At 41.0% G+C, this 26920-nt stretch overlaps 1 protein-coding gene across 19 annotated transcripts in view; it reads right to left on the reverse strand.

Moving 5' to 3' along the window:
* LOC125466588 (eukaryotic translation initiation factor 4 gamma 3-like) overlaps positions 1-26920 on the reverse strand; it is a 327506-nt gene that overhangs the window by 39031 nt on the left and 261555 nt on the right. For all 19 annotated transcript variants that reach the window (XM_048561256.2, XM_059655645.1, XM_048561270.2 and 16 more), the window contains 6 exons: positions 24367-24540; positions 23541-23738; positions 22627-22773; positions 19689-19925; positions 3046-3150; positions 1971-2109 (listed from right to left, as the gene is read on the reverse strand). In XM_048561256.2, the coding sequence (XP_048417213.1) occupies positions 1971-2109; positions 3046-3150; positions 19689-19925; positions 22627-22773; positions 23541-23738; positions 24367-24540 (1000 nt within the window). The remainder of the gene's footprint in view (positions 1-1970; positions 2110-3045; positions 3151-19688; positions 19926-22626; positions 22774-23540; positions 23739-24366; positions 24541-26920) is intronic.

Consider the following 26920-nt stretch of genomic DNA (forward strand, 5'->3'; position numbering starts at 1 on the left):
GCTCTAGAAAACCCTCCTGGACACACCTTACAAATTCTGCTCCGTCTTGACCCCTAACACTGAGTGAATCCCAGTCAATGTTGGGAAAATTAAAATCTCCCATCATCACCACCCTGTTTCTCCTACACCTTTCCATTATCTGTTTACATATTTGTACCTCTATCTCACGCTCGCTGTTGGGAGGCCTGTAGTACAGCCCCAGCGTTGTTACTGCATCCTTCCTATTTCTGAGTTCTACCCATATTGCTTCACTGCTTGAGTCCTCCATGGGACCCTCCTTCAGTGCAGCTGTGATATCGTCTTTGACCATTACTGCAACTCCTCCACCCCTTTTACCTCCCTCTCTATCCCGCCTGAAGCATCAATATCCTGGGACAACTAGTTGCCAGTCATGCCCTTCCCTCAACCAAGTCTCAGTAATAGCAATAACATCATACCCCCAGATACCGATACAAGCCCTAAGCTCATCTGCCTTGTCTACTACACTTCTTGCATTAAAACAAATGCACCTCAGACCACCTGTCCCTTTGTGTTCATCATCTGCTCCCCGACTACTTTTCCCTTTAGTCACACTGACTCCATTATCTACTTCCCTACAGGCTTTCGTTTCTACCTCTTTTCTGTCCAATATTTGGCTCCCATCCCCCTGCCACATTAGTTTAAACCCTCCCCCCACAGCATTAGCAAAAGCACCCCCAAGGACATTGGTTCCAGTCCGGTTCAAGTGTAGACCGTCCAATTTGTAATAGTCCCTCCTTCCCCAGAACCAGTTCCAATGTCCCAAAAATCTGAACCCCTCCTTCCTACACCATCTCTCAAGCCACACATTCATCCTAGCTATTCTTTCACTTCTGCACTGACTAGCACGTGGCACTGGTAGCAATCCTGAGATTACTACCTTTGAGGTCCTACTTTTTAACTTGGCTCCTAACTCCCTAAATTCTGCTTGTAGGACCTCATCCCGTTTTCTGCCTATATCATTGGTGCCTATATGCACCATGACAACTGGCTGTTCGCCCTCCCCCTTCAGAATGTTCTGCAGCCGATCGGAGACATCCCTGACCCGTGCACCTGGGAGACAACATGCCATTCGGGAGTCCCGTTTTCGACCACAGAACCGCCTATCTACTCCCCTTACAATTGAATCCCCAATGACTATCGCCCTTCCACTCTTTTTCCCGCCCTTCTGTACAGCAGAGCCAGCCATGGTGCCGTGAACCTGGCTACTGCTGCCTTCCACTGGTGAGCCATCTCCCCCAACAGTATTCAAAACAGAATACCTGTTTTGGAGGGAGATGACCGCAGGGGGCACCTGCACTGCCTTCCTGCTCTTCCTCTGCCTTTTGGTCACCCATTCGCTATCTCCCTCAGCAATCCTAATCTGCGGTGTGACCAAATTGCTAAACGTGCTATCCACGACCCCCTCAGCATCGCGTATGCTCCAAAGTGAGTCCATCCGCAGCTCCAGAGCCGTCATGCGGTCTAACAAGAGCTGCAGCTGGACACACTTCCTGCACGTGAAGGAGCCGGGGACATCAGCCCTGTCCCTGAGCTCCCACATTGAGCAAGAGGAGCACAACACGGGTGTAAGATCTCTTGACATTATTAAACTTAACTTAGATAAATGAAAAAGGAACCAAAAGGTTTTTGGCAATCATACGAAAGAAACGTGAAACAGAAAAAGCCTTACCTTATCTACACACCACCGAGTTTTTTTTTGGTTAGAGGAGGAGAGCGGGTGGGAGACACTACACGTGTAGTGTCTCGGGTTCAGCCGCTGCCCAAATAAATGAAGACCGCTCCCGCTTGAGGTAAGGTTTTAAAGTGGTAAAAAAAACGTTACCTTCCCGGCAGCATCCTGGTGCTCTCTCTGTCTGGCACTCTCACTCTCCTCGTGAACTAGTATTGTCACTGCAAGTTTATATACAAAACTGATCACATCTGAAAAGGCAATTCCAGAAACACCTTACTTGTTCTCCTTTTGTCTTGCTTAGACAGTAGTTGTTGGTGAACCTTCAATTGTTGCTGTTGCTCTTCAATCTGTGCTTCTTTATGGATCTGTTCAATAGTCTTTGGACCCTGTTCAACCCTACGTGACACCCAATTTTTCTGCGGATGAATATCATTGTGTTAAGAAACCCAGGAACTTACATTACTTGAGGATATATTTAAACATTCCCATAATGCCAATACAGCATTTCTTCAGGTTCAATTATATGCAAAATACATTTTGAAATAATCCATAACGAAACACCAAATGCACTTGTAACTCAAAAATCATGAATTAAGTATTCCTTATTATTCATAAAGCATCTGTCACCAACATATAATTGCTTGGTATCCATTTTTGGGTAACAATACAAGGTTTGAAAGAAATCCCAATAAAATACTCCTAAATGGTTGACACATCCTTGCCTTGACAAACATTCAGATTAAAACAAAACAAATTTTCATACAAAGACGAAATAATTAATTTTTAATCTAAACATATAGAATCCATTGTCTCGCCCAGAGCAGAATTTCAAAACAGCATTTCTAGAATTCAAACACATAACTTTAGGAGATCCTGTCATAAAAGACTTCTTTTTTAAAACCTTCTCATAGTTAGTCAGTGAGAATAGCAAACTTCTCAGAGGTCTGTTTTCAGAGCATTCTGCATTGATCTGGGTATTTGAGCTGAGGGATACAACGGAGGGCTAAAAGTGTACTGTATAAACAAACAGAATTCCCTCTTGGCAAGTAACTTGCTCTTTGGGAAGAAATGCCTGCAGCTCTAGCTCTACTGCACTGAGGAAGAAGTCAGAAAAGCTTTAATTTGTTGAAGCTCATAACATTGTAGGAAATGTTAAATATGGACAATGTGGTCTTGAAGCAATGTCGATGCCCTGAGGATTAAGTAAAACAAACCTATATTTCAGACAAATCAGAATGGTGATGCATATAGTGTATGAGAAGGTACACTTAACTAGAAACGTCTGACAAACTTATGATAGCAAAACTGTACAAAAGTAAACAGTAAAGACAAAAGATAAATGGACTACCTACCATTCTCACATCTATTACATCTTGGAGCATAAAACGTATTCTTGATGATGTTTTCCTTTCTTTCACTATCTTTTCCATTTGATTGAAATACTGGTCCATGCGAGGCTGTAAAGTACAGTCATACTATTAAAATTCAGATTTTAGTATTGGAGTTTGTGAAACTTTTTCCTCACACATACATAAAAGTTGTGAATTAACACTTTGCGTTTATTAAAATAAAATTTGAGGACATCAAGAGCAATGCATATGACAGATGGATACAAATTTATAACAGAAATCAAATTGTTCTTGAGTGCATGATGCCCTGAGTTCTTTTCCATGGCAACTTATTCAAAAATTCAGTGAAGTAACTACAATCAGCAAAAACAAGCCCCAACGTGTCTGAGGCAGGCAGAACCATCTATGCTTGCACAATGTCTTAAAGGGCTTCGAAGTATCAAACCCTTCAACTTGAGGCTAGACATCTAGTTAGTTAACTGCTCAAACTATAGTTACACAATGGCTGCGGGTATGAACTCGAGTGAGTGTACAGCACATTTCCACTTTTAAAAACATCTACTTTAACCACTAGATGGCTCTCTTAGCTATAACATAGCATCCTTAAATTACCATAAACTATTAGAATGGTAGCTTAAAAAATATCAAATATCACTTTCTGCATCGATGACTTAAGTTGTTACAATTACTAAAACACCCAAAGCTATTTCCTTCCTGTGTTTAGTAAAACAGGATATAGCCCAATCCGGGCAACAGAGAAGACTAGTTGTGACCACATCAAAAGCTATAGCTTTAAAACTCTGTTTTAAGAGCAGAAACGACATTTACACATCACGGTCTTATTGCCTCTCCAATCTTGGAAAGTTGGAGTGCAGCATCAGTTTCAGAATACAAATAGATAAAAGAAAGACAAATTAGTATGTTGTCAACATATTTCAAGGAGAGTAAATACTAGTACATCTCAACAACCTGAACAAGAAAAATTCTTTACTTACAAATGAAATGTTCCCTCTAACCACCCAGATTTATTATATCCTGAAATGGATTTCACCAGCAAATTCACTTGAAAGGAAGTTAAGAGCAGAAGAACCTCTTGTAAAGCATGGCAGTCAGAGCAGCAAATTAATAGGAAAAGCGCACACCACTCTGATCAGCTTTATCCTGCAGATGACATGAAAGTTCTCACAAATAGGCCCATACAATATCTCATAATATTTGATTTTCTATGCTCACACCAGCCCCTTTTTCAAATTTCTCCAACTCATTTTGCAATCAGTCTACAAAGACTGGGAAACTAGGTCCACATTCATGTGGCAGGTAGGTCCGTTGCCTATCTACCTCAGGAGACGGCTAAAGTTGGGTCAGTTCTTCCCAGAAAAGGTGCAGAATCAGCCAACAGGCTGCCCAGACTGACTGCTTACACAGTTCACCTCAGAGCTGTGGATTTCATTCCAGCTTGAAAAAAATTCAACTCAATCCCTACACTCCTCCATAAAAGTTGAACGCTTTTTCTTTATTCCTTTATTCTTCTACCTTTATATTCTACGTTTTAGTTTTTTTTTCCGTTTTTTAAAGATGGCAGAGTGGCAACACTATATAACACTTTTCATTGTATTTTGTAACAAAATGTCACATTAAATAAATCCCACCACATAACCACAAACATCCCACAAGACCCAGGTCAAAGTATTCTCCTAACACCGCCCTTTACTGCTCATCATGCCATCCACGTCCATTCTTGTATTACCTACAACAGATTAGCAATGAAACTGATACACATCCAACAGTCACTAAAAATTACTTAATAAAAGGTTTCATCCATAATACCACGTTTTAAAAAACTAATTTAACCAATGTAATTTCAGGGGATGCAACTTTTGTTAATATAGACGCTCCTTATAATATAACAAGGTGTTCACATTTAATTATGATAGAATTGTGCTATGCATTTTTCAAGGCCAATGTATCCTTCGTAAGATGGGATATCCTAGAACTGAACGCACTTAATCCAGGCGCACACTAAACGGGGCTTTGTATAGCTGAAGCATGACATGTACCCCTGATACTCTCATCTTCTAGACAGAAAGGCAAGCATGCCATTGGTCTTTAATAATTAAAAATCATGAATTGATGGAGAAATTATCTACACACTTAGACCTCTAAACTCCGTGGATCTTCATCGTTTTCAGATTATCATTTAGAAAGTACACCATGTCATGACAGAGATGGCAAGCCTGACCAATTCAGACTTGCTAACTTTGTACATCGCAACTTAGTGAAACTCAATGTTCAATGGACCTCAAAGTGGCCCAATTGTCCTAACCAGGCCTTATGAATAAGATATTAGACACCAAGTTTATAACTAAAGCAGGAATTATAAATGCATTGTTAATACTGAAACTTTAGCAGAATAATGTTGAACAAGATAACCTATTTAAGATCTATGATTTAAACCCAATCTTGTTTGATTGCAATTCCCAGACAGACAGTTAATGGATATGTTATTTTTAAAAAATTCAGAGTTTAATAGGCTAGTTTGCTTGAGCAGTTTCGAATTATGGTTGCTGAACCTTCATGCAATTATTGGATAATGATTTGTTTACAGGCACTTGGAACTGTATGTCTTTCTTGAATCCCAAAGTCACTGGTCGATGTAAACAGCTTCCACAGACTGAAGACTTTTATTTATGTCTTACAGTTTAGGGTTTTTTTTTCTCTCCTCAGAACTTCCAATAAAGGGAGGTGCTGGGTCTGGGTGGGATGCTGTTCGGACAGTCGGTGCTGACATGGGCTAAATGGCCACTTTTCGCACTGTAGGAGTTCTATGATGTCTTTTGAATTTGATACTTAATGGGCATCCAACCTGCCCGTTCAGTTGGATGCAAAAGGTTTCAACAAAATCTGGAGCTGGGCTTCCTTCCTGGTATTCTGGTTAATATTTATCCCTCAACAAATTCTGAAAACAGACTATGGATACACTTCACATCCTATTGTGCACAATTTGGCTGCCAGACGCCCTACATTTACAACAGCGTGCCAACTTCAAAATTAGTTCATCAGTGTGAAGCATTTTAAGTTACAAGCACAGAACTGGCTGGAAAAGCTCAGCAGGTCTGGCAGCATCGGTGAAGAGAAATCAGAGTTAACGCTTTGGACCCAGTGGCTCTTCCTCAGAACCGGACTCAAAATGTTAACTCTGATTTCTCTTCACAGATGATGTCAGACCTGCTGAGCTTTTCCAGCAACTTCTGTTTTCATTCCTGATTTACAGCATCCGCAGTTCTTTTGTTTTTTTATTAAGCATTTTAAGTTTTCTGGCTGAGAGAAATGGGGTGGAAAAATGCACATCATTTTATTTTTTTTTAATAAACTTCAGTTTTGCAACCCTCTTGATTTAATTAATGGCTCTTAATCTAGATATCTCAAGTTCTTGGTGTTTTTAAGCAGGGCAGTCCAATCAGAAAACATAATATTCTAAATACATGCTCACTAACAATAGACAAGTAGGCTGAATAAACAAATAAATTTCAGCGTACTCTCTGGCATTTACAACATTTAGCTCAAGTGTAATTCAATAATATGCATTGCAAAGCAGTTCGTTCCCCAATTTTTAGATGATTTCTGAATTCAAACCCAAAGCTTCTTCAAACACTGTTTCCACTAGCTATACACTCAATCGCTGGACTCACGAGTTGTACAGCCTTTTAACAGCTTACTTAAGTATCTAATTTCCCATTTACTTACATGAGATTACAATCAGATGTAGGACACTTGGTCGATATTCCTCCCCTGTAACACACTGCAGATCTGATAGTCAACAATGGCATACCACGCCACGTTGTATCTAACTTGAAATGTAGTAAAATCACACTAAGCAAACTAATCAATATATTTTTAACAGCAAGAGGTTTGAACAATACTCGACTTATATGCTACAAAATACTAGACAATATCTGTACATTAGATAATACTAGATTTTAGATTTATACACAACCTGTATTCAAACTGGTATGCAACAATCCAAAATCCTAGCCTCTTTCAATAATCTCTTTCCGATATTATACAAGACAGCAGTGGATTTTTGAGAAAGAAATCCTGTCTGATTAATTTAATTGAGTTTTTTATGCAAAAGCGACTAAACATATTGATGAGGGTGGTGCAGTTGATGTGGTTACATGGACTTCAGAAAGGCCTTGGAGCTTGGCCCCACATAGAAGGCTGGTCCAAAATCCCAAGCGATCTAAGGCAAGTTGGCAAACTGCAAACAAACTGACTTGTAAACAGGAGGCAAACGGTGATGGAGGACTTTTGTTTTTGTGATTGGAAGCCTGTCACCAGTAGTGAACCATGGAGCTCATTGCTTAGACCCTTGCTGTTTATTACATACATCAACAATTTGGATGTGAACACGGAAGGTATAATTAATAACTTTACAGATGACATGAAAATTGGTGGTGGTGTTGATAGTTAGGTGGATGGTCTTAGTCTAGTCTGACACTGATCAGCTAATTTAACTTGGACACAGAAATGGGAGATGGAATTTAATCTCAACAATGCAAGATGATGCTTTTTGAGAGGTCTAATAAGGGAAGGATGTACATAATGAATGTTAGGCCCTAGGGTGTACCAATGAACATAACAGCACAGGTATACAGGGTGGTGAAGGAGGCACACGGGATGCTTGCTTTCATTATCCAGGATGTAAAATATAGGAGGCAAGAGAGTCTTGTTACAACTTTATAAAATATTGCTTAGGCTGCAGATGGAATACTGTGTAGGGTTCTGGTCGCCACACTTATAAGAAGGGTACGAGTACACTGGAGAGGGTGCAGAGGAGATTCACCAGACCGTTTTCAGAAAAGTCTCAGTTATGAGAACGGACTACATAGATTGGTTTGTTTTCCAGAGGGGGCTATGTAATTAAGGTATACGAAATTAAGGCAGGCATAGACAGAGTAGATCATGAAAATCTTTATACTATGGCAGATGTTGCCAAGACCAGACGACACAAATTTAAGGTGAGGAGTAATGGTTTAGCAGAGATCGGTTGAAAAAAAAATTGCTTTATCCAGAGGCTGGTAGAAATACGGAATGTGCTGTCTGAGGAGATGGTGGAGGCATGTACTTTTACAACTTTTAAGCCGGATCTGGATGAGCACTTAAAATGCCAGGGCACTGTATGTTGTGGATGAAATGGATTAGTCAAGTTTGCTGTTTGTTTTTCAGTACAGACGTGCTGGGCCCAAAAGGGCCTGGTTCTATGCTGTATGATTCTAGGGCCCCTCCTAGCTACTTCAGATCATTCAGAGGTTGCACAATTGAGGACTTCAAAACCTTGCAATGACCCAAAGCTAAGCAGTGTGTTGTTTTTTTTGATACGAAGGCAGTAATACCTTAATTTATTTGATAACACCCATGCGTGACTAAAATTAGATTTTGCCTAGCTCCAGAATAGCCCATAGATTTTTACACTAATCAGAAACTGAAATCTCATCTTTGAAAAATGCCAATCATTTTTCACAGTATATTAAACCCTAAGCCAGTATGACTTTGACAAGTTTGTAACTGTTGCCATCTCGTATTTGTATCTTATGTAAGATCAGGCTCCACTCTTGAGTAACAAATTTTCCTCACTTCTGTTAAACACTCATCTTGATCTACCGATAATTCCCATGTCATTAAGAATTCACCAACACCAGCCTCTTCCTTAACATGCCAAAACGAGTGCGTGCATACAGGCAACGTTCCTCCTTTCCTTGTCTCATACACATCATACCACACCCCCCCTTCCCCCCCCCCCCCCCCCCCACTTATGCTTCAGTAGTTTCCGCTACTGCTAGTTTGTGCAGCTCACTTCACAATGTCAATGGTTTAGCCACTTTCTATTCCTAGGTGACTCAGTTCTAACACATTGAACATATCTATCAAGATCTATTACTCAATAATTACCAGCCAAATCTAGTAATAGAACATAGAACATAACAGCACAGTACAGGCCCTTCGGCCCTCAATGTTGTGCCAACCTGTCATACCGATCTCAAGCCCATCTAACCTACACTATACCATGTATGTCCATGTGCTTGTCCAATGACGACTTAAATGTACCTAAAGTTGGTGAATCTACTACCGTTGCAGGCAAAGCGTTCCATTCCCTTACTACTCTCTGAGTAAAGAAACTACCTCTGGCATCTGTCCTATATCTTTCACCCCTCAATTTAAAGCTATGTCCCCTTGTGCTCACCGTCACCATCCTAGGAAAAAGGCTCTCCCTATCCACCCTATCTAACCCCCTGATTATTTTATATGTTTCAATTAAGTCACCTCTCAACCTTCTTCTCTCTAATGAAAACAGCCTCAAGTCCCTCAGCCTTTCCTTGTAATACCTACCCTCCATACCAGGCAACATCCTAGTAAATCTCCTCTGCACCCTTTCCAAAGCTTCCACATCCTTCTTATAATGCAGTGACCAGAACTGTACACAATACTCCAAGTGCGGCCGCACCAGAGTTTTGTACAGCTTCACCATAACCTCTTGGTTCCGGAACTCGATCCTTCTATTAATAAAAGCTAAAACACTGTGTGCCTTCTTAACAGGCCTGTCAACCTGGGTGGCAACTTTCAAGGATCTGTGACATGGACACCACTGCTAAGAATCTTACCATTAGCCCTGTACTCTGCCTTCCTGTTACTCCTACCAAAGTGCATCACCTCACACTTGTCTGCATTAAACTCCATTTGCCACCTCTCAGCCCAGCTCTGCAGCTTATCTATGTCTCTCTGCAACCTACAACATCCTTTGTCACTATCCACAACTCCACCAACCTTAGTGTTGTCTGCAAATTTACTAACCCAGAAAGACCTAAAGAGAGAGCTCAGAAGAGCCAGGAGGAGACATGAGAAGTTGTTGGTGGATAGGATCAGGGTAAACCCTAAGGCTTTCTATAGGTATTTAAGGAATAAAAGAATGACCAAAGTAAGATTAGGCCCAATCAAGGATAGTAGTGGTAAGTTGTGTGTGGAGTCAGATGAGAGAGGGGAAGCACCAAATGAATATTTTTCAACAGTATTCACTCTAGAAAATGACAATGTTGTCGAGGAGAATACTGAGATACAGGCTACTAGACTAGGTGGGATTGAGGTTCACACAGAAGAGGTATTAGAAATCCTTCAGAAGGTGAAGATAGATAAGTCCCCTGGGCCGGATGGGATTTATCCTAGGATCCTCTGGGAAGCCAGGGAGGAGATTGTCGAGCCTTTGGCATTGATCTTTAACTTGTCATTGTCTACAGGAATAGTGCCAGATGACTGGAGGATAGCAAATGTGGTTCCCCTGTTCAAGAAGGGGAGTAGAGACAACCCTGGTAATTATAGACCAGTGAGCCTTACCTCAGTTGTTGGAAAAGGTATTAAGCGATAGGATTTATAATCATCTAGAAAAGAATAAATTGATTAGGGATAGTCGGCACGGTCTTGTGAAGGGTAGGTCGTGCCTCACAAACCTTATTGAGTTCTTTGAGAAGGTGACCAAACAGGTAGATGAGAGTAAACCGGTTGATGTGGTGTATATGGATATCAGCAAGACGTTCGATAAGGTTCCCCACAATAGGCAAATGTACAAAATGCGGAGGAATGGAATTGTGGGAGATATAGCAGTTTGGATCGGAAATTGGCTTGCTGAAAGAAGACAGAGGGTGGTAGTTGATGGGAAATGTTCATCCTGGAGACCAGTTACTAGTGGTGTACCGCAAGGGTCGGTGTTGGGTCCACTGCTGTTTGTCATTTTTATAAATGACCTGGATGAGGGCATAGAAGGATGCGTTAGTAAATTTGCAGACGACACTAAGGTATCATGGAAAATTGTCTTGGGTGGTGGGGTCGGATTGTAAGTGGCGGAAGTGTCGGAGGATGATGCGTTGTATCCGGAGTTTGGTGGGGTGGTGTGTGAGAACGAGGGGGATCCTCTTTGGGCGGTTGTGGCAGGGGCGGGGTGTGAGGGATGTGTTGCGGGAAATACAGGAGACTCGGTCAAGGGCGTTCTCGACCACTGTGGGGGGAAAGTTGCGTCCTTGAAGAACTTGGACATCTGGGATGTGCGGGAGTGGAATGCCTCATCGTGGGAGCAGATGCGGCGGAGGCCGAGGAATTGGGAATAGGGGATAGGGGATAGGGGATAGGGGATGGAAGTTTTGCAGGAGGGTGGGTGGGAGGAGGTGTATTCTAGGTAGCTGTGGGAGTCGGTGGGCTTGGAGTGGACATCAGTTACAAGCTGGTTGCCTGAGATGGAGACTGAGAGGTCCAGGAAGGTGAGGCATGTGCTGGAGATGGCCCAGGTGAACTGAAGGTTGGGGTGGAAGGTGTTGGTGAAGTGGATGAACTGTTCGAGCTCCTCTGGGGAGCAAGAGGCGGCGCCGATACAGTCATCAATGTAACGGAGGAAGAGGTGGGGTTTGGGGCCTGTGTAGGTGCGGAAGAGGGACTGTTCCACGTAACCTACAAAGAGGCAGGCATAGCTGGGGCCCATGCGGGTGCCCATGGCCACCCCCTTTGTCTGTAGGAAGTGGCTGGAATCGAAAGAGAAGTTGTTGAGGGTGACGAGTTCCGCTAGGCGGATGAGGGTGTTGGTGGAGGGGGACTGGTCGGGCCTGCGGGCCAGGAAGAAACGGAGGGCCTTGAGGCCATCTGCATGCGGAATACAGGTGTATAGGGACTGGATGTCCAGGGTGAAAATGAGGTGTTGGGGGCCAGAGAATTGGAAGTCCTGGAGGAGGTGGAGGGCGTGGGTGGTGTCACGGACGTAGGTGGGGAGTTCCTGGACCAAAGGGGAGAAAATGGAGTCCAGATAGGTGGAGATGAGTTTGGTGGGGCAGGAACAGGCTGAGACAATGGGTCGACCAGGGCAGGCAGGTTTGTGGATTTTGGGAAGGAGATAGAAACGGGCCGTGCAGGGTTGGGGAACAATGAGGTTGGAGGCTGTGGGTGGGAGGTCCCCAGCACCCAAGACATTTTTCCATCCCCACCCTTGTCTGCTTTCCGGAGCGACCACTCTCTCCGTGACTCCCTTGTTCACTCTACACTGCCCTCCAACCCCACCACACCTGCACCTTTCCCTGCAACCGCAGGAAATGCTACACTTGCCCCCACACCTCCTCCCTCACCCCTATCCCAGGCCCCAAGATGACTTTCCATATTAAGCAGAGGTTCACCTGCACATCTGCCAATGTGGTATACTGTATCCATTGTACCCGGTGTGGCTTCCTCTACATTGGGGAAACCAAGCGGAGGCTTGGGGACTGCTTTGCAGAACACCTCCGCTCGGTTCGCAATAAACAACTGCAACTCTGCAGTCGCAAACCATTTCCACTCCCCCTCCCATTCTTTAGATGACATGTCCATCATGGGCCTCCTGCAGTGCCACAATGATGCCACCCGAAGGTTGCAAGAACAGCAACTCGTATTCTGCTTGGGAACCCTGCAGCCCAATGGTATCAACGTGGAATTCACCAGCTTCAAAATCTCACCTTCCCCCACCGTATCCCAAAACGAGCCCAGCTCTTCCCCTCCACCCACTGCATCCCAAAACCAGTCCAACCTGTCTCTGCCTCCCTAAACTGTTCTTCCTCTCACCCATCCCTTCCTCCCACCCCAAGCCGCACCTGCATCTCCTACCTACCAACCTCATCCCACCTCCTTGACCTGTCCGTCTTTCCTGGACTGACCTATCCCCTCCCCACCTATACTCTCCTCTCCACCTATCTTCTTTTCTCTCCATCTTCGGTTCGCCTCCCCCTCTCTCCCTATTTATTCCAGAACCCTCACCCCCATCCCCTTCTCTGATGAAGGGTCTAGGCCCAAAACGTCAGCTTTTGTGCTCCTGAGACGCTGCTTGGCCTGCTGTGTTCATCCAGCCTCACATTTTATTATCTTGGATTCTCCAGCATCTGCAGTTCCCATTATCACTGATACAGTTTGGCTTGATTCTTCCTTCACTGGCATCAATTGTTAGAATCTGGGCACTTTGACGTCTGATTTCTTTAGAATATCAACTGCCTATGAACCAAAGCCCACAGCTTTCATAGCTGCCAAGATTTGACTAGTCTAATATAACAGTTGTTGCCTTCCATCACAGTAGATTGCACTGGAAACCACAAGTACACCAAGAAGGCAGTAAACTTTTTCAAGAAGATTTGCAGCTTGGGTTGTAGCCTTGCTCGCACCCTTCCGAGGTAACATTGTCAGTGTGGCTGTGGTGAAGCGTTGTGGCACAACACGCTGCAGCAACCCGGAACTTCGCAAAGCAGAACAGGAGCACCAACGCAGAGTCTTCAAAAGGAACGGATTCACGAAAAGCACAATCCGCCGTTACCTCTGAGATAGACCAACAGGAAGACACAACATGACGAGATTCACCAATCACCCTACTGTACATCAAGGTCATTTCAGAGATGACCACAAGGCTACGCTGACCCCTAGATATCAGACCAGTAACCACCCCGTGACAGCTACTGACGAATGTAAAGGATCCCATACCCAAAACGAAATACGTAAAATACCATGCAAGTACTGTGGGAAACACTACACACTACACACAGGCCAAATTGGAAGAAAACTGCTAATACGGATATATGAACACCAACTACCCACCAAGAGACACAACCAATTCTCACTTGTTTCACTGCACACAGACAAAGAGGGACTTGAATTCGACTGGGACAATACATCCATAATCACACAAACCAAAGAGAGTCATGCCAGGGAATTCCTGGCAACCGGAACTCTAACCGGAACTCCATCAACAAAAACATTGAATTAGACCCTACGTACAATCCACTGAAAAACAGAACCGGAAGTGGTACCAAACGCCCCAACAAACGGAAACATATAAATAACAAGCGGGACGGAACACCAATACTTCACCAGAGGCACACAGACAATGTTACCTAGCAGAGTGATGAGGTGTTGCAACCAAACCCACTGGCTTGGCAACATATCTACAACGTCAGGCAGTAAACTATCACAGGCTTAAACATTGCCACACAGACTAAAAGATAAAAATTCAAATATAACAATTACATACATATCTAACTAAATGAAGTACACAAGGAAAGATCTGAGCTTGTTAACCTCAAATTGCAGTCAAAATGTGTTACAGCGATAGTAGAAACTGCTGATGCTGGAGAATCTGAGATAACAAGGTGTACGCTGAATGATGTTTTCTGAAGAAGGGTCTACACCCGAAATGTCAGCTTTCCTGCTCCTCTGGTGCTGCTTGGCCTGTTGTGTTCATCCAGCTCTGCACCCTGTTATCTGCAGTCAAAATACGTTGTGTTTACGCCCAGACCTAAATTCGAATCTTTAGTGTAGTGAACACTGTGTTCCAATCAGCATACAGCCAAAACATTATGGCCGTGTATTTCAATAGCTAAATTAAGTTTTTTTTTAATTCAGCAGAACTTTAATAAAAATGTAATCTGAATTTTAAATGATTACATTTCATATACAGCAAAACCCGATAATTACAGTTAAAACGGTCATTATGTGTCATAAAAGTCAGTTTTCAGTAATCTTACAGAACCAACGTAAGTTACTGATCAATAACTAAGCAGTCGTCACAAGGCTCAGAATTCCCTCCTCAACACTCGCACTTCTCAAGTTTGATTTACCGACAGAAGGGCAGTCAAAGGGCAAAGTGGAGGAATGTGATGGAAGATTGCAAGAGGATTTACAAGTTTCCAAAAGCAAGTCTTGGAATGGATTGAGAACACTCGGGTGGAAAAAACACACTGAAGTGTCAGAGTGAAACTGCAGTACTGTCGCTGAGCATTAAGTCTGAGACAAATAGTTGGGGCTCTCAAACATCTCCATCAGTTTATAAGGCAGTGCTTCCAAACCTTTTCTCACTGTTACTCCAGTTTAAGGTTTCAAAAACTGTCACACCCCCTCAGTGAATGGTGCAACAATACTATAAGAGCAGGGGGGAGGGGTGGGTGGACTCATCTATTGCTACATCAGAGCTTGTGAACTCATTTGGGGAATACAAGGCTCAAACCAGCCAAGAACAGTCAAAAACAACCTCGTCAATAGAAGTATATCGATCACCAGGAAGTTAAGGCAAGTTGACAGCAAGTCAAGGAGAGTAGCTGCTGAATTCGGTACTGACATGGCACTAGGCTAGGAAAGAAAAGCCTTTTGATTGCGGAGGCTGGCAAAGTCAAATCAAGATGCCAGTTGTTTGTGCTCAAAATCTTAATAATGTCCCTACATTCTTTAAATTGATCAAGGAAATCAACCGAACTAAATTGTCTATATCTAAAATAAGATTCTCTTTTATGCTCGGCTAGAACCTCAAGATCTTCACTCATGCATTGTTTCTTCATTTTATCTGCCGTACCTTTCACCCTTACAGGAAAAAAATGCCTCAGAATTCTCATCATCACACTCTTGAATGTCTCCCACTAGTCAGACATCTTTTTACCTGTGAATAGTCTACTCCAATCAACTTTTCAAAGTTCTTGTGTCATATCATTAAAATGCGTTTTACTGCAATTAAAAATTGTAACTTTTATGGAAGGCTTATCCATTTCCATAATTATTTTGAAACTAATAGAATTATGATTGCTAGACAAAGTATACTCCTACGTTTACTTCAGTCACCTGTCCTGCCTTATTTCTCAAAAGAAGGTCTAGTTTTGCTACTTTTCTACTAAGAGCATCCACATATTGATAAGACAATTTCCTTGAACACATTTGACAAATTCTTCACCATCCAAACCTTTAACACTATGGTAGCCCCAGACGATGTTTAGAAAATTAAAACCCTCATTATTACAACCTTATTTTGCTTACATATATCTTGGATCTTCACACATACTTGTTTCTCAACTTGCTTCTTAGTATTAGAGGACCTACTGTACAATCCCATCAGTGATCTTTCTTTTCTTATTTGTAATTTCTACTCACATACTTTCACTGAATGATTTTTCAGAAAAGGGCATTGGCTCAGAGCCTGCAACAATCCTCCGAAGAGCATTCACGGAGATCCAGACCCTTACTTTATCCCTGTAACCTCATATTTCTCATGGCTAATCCACCTCGCCTACACATTCCTGGTCACTATGGACAATTTAACATGGCCAAGTCACCCACCCTGCACATGTGGGAGGAATCCAGAGCACCAACAGAAATCCATGCAGACACGTGGAGAATGTGCAAACTCTACAGTTACCCTGGAACCAGACCCAGACCCTTGGCATTGTGAGGCAGCAGTGCTGACCACTGTGCCGCCCAAGAAATTATCATTGAGACTTTTTGAGCTGGCCTTTGATGCTTACCACAGTGATGCTACAGATAAATACCACAATGTGACAACAAACACCAAACTTCCTAAAGCAAAATATCACAAGTATGATTTAAGATCAATAGCGTTCCTACTTCTATCAATATTACCAAATATGGGCCTGAGAGATATATAAAAAGAGTCAATCTATTCAGATACGACACACCCTCAAGACAAGAAGGACTTGAACCTAGACCTTCTGCCCCAGAGGTAAGCTCATTATAGCTGCAAACAAGACCCTCAAAGGCCTCACTGGCATGTTTGCAATACAATTTACCCAGCAAAAAAGCCAGCAAAAGTCAGTGAAATCATAAACCTCACTGAAAGAAAAAAACTCAAATTTTTTTTTAATTTAACAGCTTAGACTGCACAGGATCAATTTTTAAAACATTTTCCAGAGGTTCATACCTCACTATTAAATGTAAATTTTCTCCCTGTGATATGGCTTCCTTTGGTGCTCTGCAAGTGCCATATCTTCACTGTAACAGAAAGAAAACTACATCATATCGGATTTAGACTCTACCTTGACTCTGAAAATCTCCAACAGTCAAGACTTGAATCTTCAGCCAATATAGTCCATAATAGAAAACAATCTTCCTCAAATTTACATTGATCAACTGAAGTACTCCTTTTGAAAACCTCATTGTAGAGAATGGTGCCGTGTCTAATATTACAGATTCATTAATAGCCATAAAATATACTGATTGTAAGAATGAACTAAGAATAGGAATTTATTATGCTTCCAAGTACTGAGAATTCAACACTACAATGAAAATAGAGCCCAATATCTGACAAAAAGAGGTTTCTTCATGCAATTAAAATGTAAATATTCAACTGACAAGATACTGAATCGCATTTTATAATTACATGCAAGTTTATATATAGGATTCTGCTGAACAAAAGGAATTTTACAAAAGGAATTTTAAAACGGGCATATACACTACTTGAAAATTTAGATTTGACTCATTTTTTGGTCTGTGAACAGGCAATTGTATAGATTACAGTTGAATAAACAAAGCCATAAAAATATTTCTACAGCAAAGAATACTGAACCTTCCAAACTTAAAACTTCTACTACCTAGAGGAACAAGAGCACCATGCACATGGATGCACACTACTTCCAAGTCTCTCTCAATCCTAACCTGAAAATGCACTGCAGTTCCCCGATTGTCACAGAGTCAAAATCTTGGAACGCCCTCAACAACAGCTTAGTTGGACAGCAGTTCTAGGAGACCATAACATTCTAGGACAATTAGGGATAGACAATAAAGGCTGTCCTTGTCAATAATGATACATCCCATGAACAAATACAAAAGATCCATTCCACACCAAAAGTGTTTCTGACACTGTATTTTCACAAGTATGGGTACAGAGTACTAATCTTTCCCCAAAAGCTTAGCCAGCTTTGTCCATCTTTTAGAGACTATCCCTACAGCAGACAGAACAATAAACTGATTCACACAGTGGCATGCACTTTCACTGGAAATCAATCAAAAGCCCTAATATCAATTAACATGGTAAGAACTGGTGATGTTTAGATGGCAGTTCTGAATTAATTTGCAGTTTTCACAGGACTGTAACGTACTGGCACACTTTTACGTGAAGGTTCACTCAGATTTCTTTAATACCTAATAAACTATGAATTGGAAACTTGTACGCACGGTTAAAAATACATTGCAACACTATACTCCAGACAGACAACCAAGAGCCATTTCTAAATTACAAATTAAAAATTCATCAACTCAAGGTTCCAAAGGCAGGTGAAAAGAATCTGTAGAAGTAGCTTTACTCAGCTAGTTAACATTAGTTATTACCATAAGCATTTCGTTTGTGCTCAGAAATTATTTCTAAGAACAAGGTACACCTATCTTGGTTCAAATTAACTTACAATATGTATTTTTCTCATAATCAATGTTCAATGGCTTCACCCCCATTACTTATATTGTTTTGAACAGTGACTGATTCTAATCCCACAGTACAAGAATGTTTCCATAATTTCACCTAAATTGCAATTCTTTTAAGCTTGGCAGAACATCCTGGTGAATTATTTGGTCACACAGGAGACCTTATCCTCATTTGACATAATTAATATGCACAAATTTCCAATATAGAGTTACCAAGTATACCAAAAGACACTTCAGTCAACTTTGCACTGCAACAACACTCTTAGCTTAGCTCATCATTGTCAGAAAAAGAAACCTGGTGTGAAATCTCAGTGCATTTACTATGTCAACCTTTCACAACTATTCTGGTGTACAGTTCTATAATTGGTAAGTAACATTTAAAACTCTGCCCAAGTGATTGCAGACAACACGGTGTGAAGCTGGATGAACACAGCATCAGAGGAGCAGGAAAGCTTGACATTTCCAGTCGGGACCCTTCTTCAGAAATATTTCTGAAGAAGGGTCCCGACCCGAAATGTCAGGCTTTCCTGCTCCTCTGATACTACTTGGCCTGCTGTGTTCATCTAACTTCACACTGTGTTATGTCAGATTCTCCAGCATTGGTTGCTCCTACTACCCAAGCGATTGCATTTGTGTTGATGTTATATTATGAATGCCAATAGCCATAAAATTAAGGTGAGCATCAAGCCCAATTCAAGCATCATTAAGTATCCACACCAGTGTGACTGCAAGTTGACTATTCCTTTTTTTAACGTAAAGTCAGCGCTGAACCATTTGACTCAGTTCCACCCTGGTGCAACATTTACTAACTGAACCATTAAGGAAGAATTAAGGAATGTAAGTTTTAAGTATTACCAAAAAAATGGTTATTTGACTAAACAGCAACATTTACTTCAGTGAGTCAACTGCGCCATTTTTAAATGTCACATTATTTGAGATTAGTATGACGTAGACAAATACATTGAGTCTCTTTCAAAGAAATAATTCAGGTTAAATACCTTGAGAACAGCCTTCTCAACTACTTAGCATTTGCAACAGTCCCCTTTCAATTTTTATGGAAGTGTTTATTCCATAAATCTCTTAAGAGAAGTGCAACCACAACTAAAGCTACTTTTGAGGCTTGTTATCAATGCACAATTCTCTCAATATCCCAGTACTGGGATTTGATGCTTGAGCACACAGCCCTGATAAAATGGGGATAATGATGTTCTGATTGAGAATGTTACTTAGATCCTTTTTTAAAGGATCTTTTAGCTGTGAAATTTCAGATCAATGCTCAATAAAGTTTTGAAAGAACCTTGCTCTGCAGTATTTCTTCAAAACAAAGTTCCAATTGAGAAATCTATTGACGGCCATAAGACCTGAGCAGGGGGGAAAAAAAAACAATATATCAAAAATGTTCCACTTACTTTTGCTTTTTCAAAATCTAGGTCTTTCCCGATTGTAGTCAATAGCCTACATAAACATTCTAATGACTCTTCATCATGGTTTTTTAGTAATTTCACAACACAGTCGTGCATAATGGCTTCTGTCAGCATTTTAAGTTTGAAGAGTTCTCCAATAAATTTAATGTTTCCAATTGATCTTCTTCGAGCCTTGTCCTTGGATTCTTCTAGCTCATCTTGAAGTCTGGACCTCTCTTCCGTCTGAAGAAATTATGAAAAGATTACTGATGAGAAATATTTATCCAGAATTTTTCACGTATCATAATACAAGTTAGGAAAATTTGGGAGTCAACAGACGAAATTGTCGAATCCCTAGTAAGGAAACAGGTCATTTGGCCCAACAAGTCCACACTGACTCTCCAAACAGTATCCCATCCGGATTCACCCCAACCCCAACCCCTATCCACATAACCCTGCATTTACCATAGCTAATTCACCTAACCTATACATCCCTAGACACTATGCACGATTTAGCATGACAAATCCACCTAACCTGCATATCTTTGGACTGTGGAAGGAAACTGGAGCATCCAGAGGAAACCCAGGCAGACACAGGGAGGATGTCCAAACTCCACACACACAACTGGAATTGAACCTGGATCCCTGGCACTGTGAGGTAGCAGTGCTAACCACTGAGTCACCATGCTGCCTCTAATATTAGGTTGAGCTATCATTATGATAAAATTACATTCAGAATTTTTCCTATTTAGTAACTTGAATTGTCATTCACTAATAGGAAATTTATTGACTGATTTTACGGCACTCAGCTCAACTGTCGTTCACTTTTATCGTAAGGCTTTTTTCAACAAGATTGAAACCACATTTGTCTAAATGTCAGACATTTGAACAGCACATGCTCATATGGCACTTCTTTAAAAAGTAGGTTACAGGAACTAGCCACCTCGGAACTGCAAACTACCTTCACAGCAGATCAAAGTTTATGTGCACGATAGCAAGCGTGAAAATCTAACTGATAAAGCTAGCTGAAATTATGCATTCTGGTTGTACAAGATTAAATAATTAAGATATTTCTTTATTCTTTGTTGGGCAACAGCCAGGTAAATCCATCCTGCTGATGGGTGAGTCCAGAACCAGAGGACACAGTTTAAAAATAACGGGTAGGCCATTTAGTACAGAGTTAAGGAAAAACTTCTTCACCCAGAGAGTGGTGGATATATGGAATGCTCTGCCCCAGAAGGCAGTGGAGGCCAACTCTCTGGATACTTTCAAGAAAGAAATGGATAGAGCTCTTAAAGATAGTGGAATCAAGGGTTATGGGGATAAGGCAGGAACAGGTTACGGATTGTGGATGATCAGCCATGATCATAATGAATGGTGGTGCTGGCTCGAAGGGCCGAATGGTCTACTCCAGCACCTCGTGTCTATTATTTGCCCTTTTGTTGAATAGCTATTCAGACAGCAGCATTTTGGAGGGCAATTAAAGCGTAAAATTATATCATTGTGGATCTGAAGTCATGTGCAGTCTAAATTGGGTAATGACAGCAGATTCCCCTCCCTAACTGAAATTAGTGAACCAGACAGGTTTCTACGACATTCAAGGATGGGTGTCTTGTCTATCATCACAGCAACTAATAAAGAAATACTGAAGTCATTTCTATGTAAACCTGTACTTCTCACTATTTCCCAAAATTTGATGGCCTCAAGGACATACTAATGTGATACATGAACAAAGTTCCTGGAAAAGCTCAGGAGGTCTGGCAGCATATGTGAAGGAAAAAATAGAGTTAACGTTTTGGGTCCAGTGACCCTTCCTCAAAACTGAACTCCATCAACTTTGTTTTTGTTCCTGATTTACAGCATCCATCGTTATTTCCGTTTTTAACTAATGTGACAGTTCCTTTATTGCAGGTTAAACCTAAACAAATACACGTAATCCTTGATCCTTCAAGGACACTATTTCGAGTATTCTAGTATATATTTACCTTACCCAAAACCAACACAGTAAAATTACAAATTAGGCAAAAGGAGAATAAGCATTGAATCATTTATTGTTACACATATTCAAAGTAAAAGTACCGTGAAAAGTGTGTACCCTCGCCAGACATATAAATATAGAATAATAAAAGAAAAGATAACTTGAGATTGTCCAACTTCCGTTCCACTGCTGCAGTCCCACTCAGGGCTTTCTGGCCCCTGTCATGCTTCCGCCAGAGTCCCACTGCGGGCTTTGTGGTCCTCATCATACCTCCACCATACTCTGCCTTTCAAGCCTGCGCCATGCCGCTGCCAGCACCCTACTCTGGGCTGTCTCACTACTGCTGCAACACCGACCACTTCTGATCTGCCATCATCTCTCTGGCCCACTCTTGATCTACCGTTGCTGCAGGACACAACCCATGCATTCAACGCTTGCCACGTGGTTCCTGGTCGCAACCCAGCTCCTTCCTGACTCCTTAGGTAGGTAGTTAAGGGGGTGGGGATTGAATTACTACGGATGGAGGGAGGGAAAAAAAAGGACAGAGAGAAAGAGAACTGGTGAGCAGAGAGGAGCTCCAAATGGAGCAACGTACTCTGCTGCCATCTGGCTGGAAAGCATCTCTCCAAAGGGCATGAATTTGTAAAATATAAATTAGATTTTTAATGATAATGCTTAAGAAAGCTTCAGATAACATTTTCCCAAGTTTGCCAGCGTATCATTAACTTCATATGTTAACTCTTGTTTCTTGCCACAGATGCCACAAAACCTGCGAAGTATTCCAAGAAATTTCTGCTTGTAATCACTAGTTTGTTCAAATTTTAATCTTGTGCACCAGAATTCTTCATTTCAGCTAGGTTAGACAGCTGACATCAAGGAGTGAAAAAGAATTAAAACCATTCATGACCAGTAAATAAAAAGATCAATTTCAGAGACATGACTTGGGTGTCTGTTACAGCTCCTTACTTTGACAGTTGCATCAATCTCTTTCTGCTTCTTCTCGTTGACAACATCATTGGCTTTGTCCTTCTCAAATTCTTTCTGGCAACGATTTAGTAACAGCTTACGAAAATTTACTGAAGCTCCTGGCTTATCAGACATTGGGACTTTCAGCTAATGATAGAAAGGAACACCTTTATTCAGTGTCAAGAGGTCATTATCAAAAAGTCAAACAGTCTCAATCCCTCTATAAGTACACATTTTAAATTCAAAACTGTGATCAAATTCTACAACTGTTAGCAGTTACTGATGCAAAAATCAATGCCGCTTTTTTCCAAAAATAGTATTATTCATGGTGGGGGCCAATGATCTGTGAAAACTTTCAGCAATTTTATTTTGATGATGAGTAATCATAGCTTCTGAACTATTGTGATGTTCATGTGAATGTCTGTTCTATACAAGCTTATCTTTGATTTAAAGTTATAGAACAAAATACATTTCTGACCTCAGTAGAAAAACAACGTGTTGTTAAATAGTTATCTTTTATTATGGGAAAACCTACAATATTGCATCCTGTAAAACTCAACGTGTTCTACTTTGGACAAGCTGCAATAGATCAACTTTGAGTAATCCAAGCCTGACTTTGGCTCTTATATAATTGAAATGCTTTCTTCTCTCTCCTATATACAGTATTTAGTTATCTGTACTGTATGAAAGCAGGAGTGAGCTTGTGCTCATCAGCAGTCTCTTTCCCTTCTGCAAAAAAAACTAGAAAAATAAAAGTATTTTGGCAAATTAGATTTAAATAAAATAATTTTGTGCCTGCCACACAAAATACAGTCCACACACAATAAAAGAAAACAGAGATCTGCAATTTTAAAAATTATGCCAAAATTGACCTGTATTCATAAAATGTGCACACTTGACATTCATTAACCTACCATTGTGAGACAGCGACACATATTAGCATATGCTACTGAAAAATTAGGTTCATCAATGGCTTTTTCAAACACGAGGTCAATAACTCCCTTCAGCCTCTCTTCTGTATCAATTGTCAGCTCCTGAACCTGCTTCATCAATTGTTGAAACATTTGGGGTGTAAGCTTGTTCAGAATGCTTCTTACTCGTCGGAACAATTCCTGGATTGAGTATAAAAGGAGAACATGATAAAAGCAGAAGCCAACTCAGGAAAGATCTTGCCAAAAGGTACTAATTCAACAAAACAATAAGGCCTCATTCGGACCTCATTAGCATACCTGAACTGTCATGGTTTACAGTGTGATAACAATGATGATAATATTCTGGATAATTTACTGGTCATGTGAAGTTTTACTGAATGTGGCAGAGCCCATGGTACATTGATGGGGGAAAGCAGGCTCTACCTAATGCTTCCTCCAAATGATGGCACCTCCTCCACCAGTGCAGGATACCCTCCATAATGGGTTGGAGACTCAGTTTAAAGTTTTGTACTCAACTCTTCCAGCAGAAGTTGAATCCACAACTTTCAGATTCAGTGACTGAAGTATCATCATAGCTGACATCTCAAGTGAAGAACAACGAAATAAGTGATCAAAACTGAGGTCAAAGGTACATGACTGGAAAAAGGGTATTTTTAAAGTTTTATACGTTTCAGAAAACCTTTACGTATTCAATGCAATTCTACGGATAAATGTACCAATTTCTAGAAATTCCACCCAGTGTTGAGATGCAGACTGTTTACGCTTAAAGGTGCAAAATATATTCTAGACAGTTTTGTTTTTATCTAACCTGTGTTTTTTGCACGTCAGAGTCATCAGAAATATCATCTCTTTTTAATATAGGTTTCCATGCATTCTCTGACTTCTTTAGTTGGATATCATCATTCACAGTTATATTTGTAATAATCTTCCTTGGTTCTCTTCTTTGCCCATGCTGTGATCTCCTTGGCCCAACATTTAACACCTAAAGAGTAACATTTGTTAATACGTAAAGCATTTATAAATCTTTTTGCACATTAATAAGCCTCAATGTTGCTGCTGTGCTCTAAGTGGGAATAATTTTTTTTGCGCAAGAACTAGAATTAATTTGTCAAAATCCCAGAATCCATTCAAAAACTCAGCAACCCTGGTTTCATCAGATCAGATGACTAGCTATACTTTTTTCACCATGTAACAGCATTGAAATCAGGAAGGTGCCATTCATTTCCTCAAACCTATTTTTCAATCAATCAGATCATAATCTATACCTAGATAATAAAATATGAGGCTGGATGAACACAGCAGATGCTGCTTGGCCTGCTGTGTTCATCCAGCCTCACATTTTATTATCTTGGAATCTCCAGCATCTGCAGTTCCCATTATCTCTCATAATCTATACCTAACCTCCTTTTCACTTGAAATCCTGGCCTATTTAAAGCAACACCCATTTAAGATCACCCCATCCAGTGCTGTTCCGCCTTAATGTCACAGATAATAGAACAGATATGTACACTTTTAGTGTCATGTCTTCCACTTTAGCATATTTTGTGCTGGGGCCTACGTAGCAACTTTTGGAGGTGAGCGGTGTACAGTACTACTTGAGGCATTAGTAACATTTTTCCCAAAAACTTGCAATGCAGTTGAGAGTGAAGAATATCCACAGCCAGAGTACTTTTCTGTTCACATCTGCGTTTTCTCGATGCAATTCCTGACACTGTTATCCCATTTTAATTTTGTAGCACTCCCAGACTGTAGAGTTTTGTATCAGGTAAAAACAGAAAGGCCATTTAAAAATTGGCAAGAGGGGTCCTTGCTGCAGTTACCTGCCTTGGTTTGGGACATATGTGGGTTAACAAAATACAGGTCACAATGCTTACCCTTCAGAAGCCTGACTCCACAATCTTCTGATTAGCTTTGGACCCCAAGTATGGCCCTTGTTTAGCTTCACAGAATGTGAGGTTGAGTGGAAATTTTGAAGCCAGTGTGAGAGAGAGGTATGTGCTGCCAGTGAGACAGAGAAGCCATTTCAAAGTCAGTGAGAGGCAGTTGCTGCAGACTGCAGTGCCGTCCTTGGCTCAAGGCCGTCTATTGACAAAAATTACAAGGTTTGGCAAGAGCAAAGGGAAAGCCAGTAGGTCCTGACTCTGCAATCCTCTGACTAATTTTGGAGCCCCAAGTATAACCCTTACATGAATTGGAGGCAGAGAGGCCATTTTTAAATTGTTTGAGATTGGTTCAGGTTTGTGATTTAGCGCTTCAATCATTTACAATCTCTCAAACATTTTAACATGCCCAGTCAGCGATGGTAGTGTGTCTACTGCCAAGAAAACAAGACAAATTGTCGCTTCAGCAATGAAATTTGAGAAAGTTAAATTAAAAAGTTGAGACACCAGGGAACACACGATCAATATTAGAGGGTGACCCACAGCACTTGACAAAAATCAAACAAATTGCGTGAAGTGTTACCGCTTTAAGTCCTCACATGGTTATACTGGAGTAGCAGCAAGGGGAATGTGGAAAGTTTGGATTGAAGACAGAAACCAGAAGTACCTCATATATAATATAAAAAGTGTGCTGGAAAAACCCAACAGATCAGGTGCATTTTTGGAGTGAGAAACAGAGTTAACAGTTTGATCTGACATGAACCGAAAGAACTGTGGATGCTGTAAATCAGGAACAAAAACAAAGTTGCTGGAAAAGCTCAACAGGTCTTCCTGAAGAAGAATCACCAGACACGAAACATTAACTCGGATTTTTTCTTCACAGATGCTGCCACACCTGTTCAGCTTTTCCAGCAACTTCGTTTTTGATCTGATGTGTTATCTTCTGGAGCCATCCTAATGCTGTCAACCTGATGAACTGCTCCAGCACTTGGTTCTTATCCCAGATTTCCCACATCTGCGGTATTTAACTGTTAATACAGGATTCTCTTTGATGATTATCCAAGTAAAAGCGAGAGCTTCTATGACAGCTTATAGAACAAGCAGATTGAGTCACACTCAAAAGTTTCTCTGCTAGTTCTGGTTGATTCAAGTTTTTCGAGAACATTTCTTTCTGCACAACATTAAAATCACCAGCAAAGAAGCCAGTGCCATCACTAAAGTAGCTTATGAAATCCCTGCCTCCTTAAAAAGAGTCATTATAAAAGACAGCTATTCACCAAAACCTGTTTTTAATTAACATTTTTGGGTTGTGTTTTGATGGAAATGTATATGACAGACAGCATGCATTTCCAAAGAGGGAAATTTAAAACTGCGAAGAATGCTTGATGCTGACTTTATGAGAACGATACACGACATACAAAGCTTCAGCCTTTAGTTATGATCAGTCTGAGTCAAAAGCTTTCAGGGGTTTTTCCTAAGGAA

Source organism: Stegostoma tigrinum, chromosome 28 (genome assembly GCF_030684315.1).
Source record: "Stegostoma tigrinum isolate sSteTig4 chromosome 28, sSteTig4.hap1, whole genome shotgun sequence".
Taxonomy (NCBI): domain Eukaryota; kingdom Metazoa; phylum Chordata; class Chondrichthyes; order Orectolobiformes; family Stegostomatidae; genus Stegostoma; species Stegostoma tigrinum.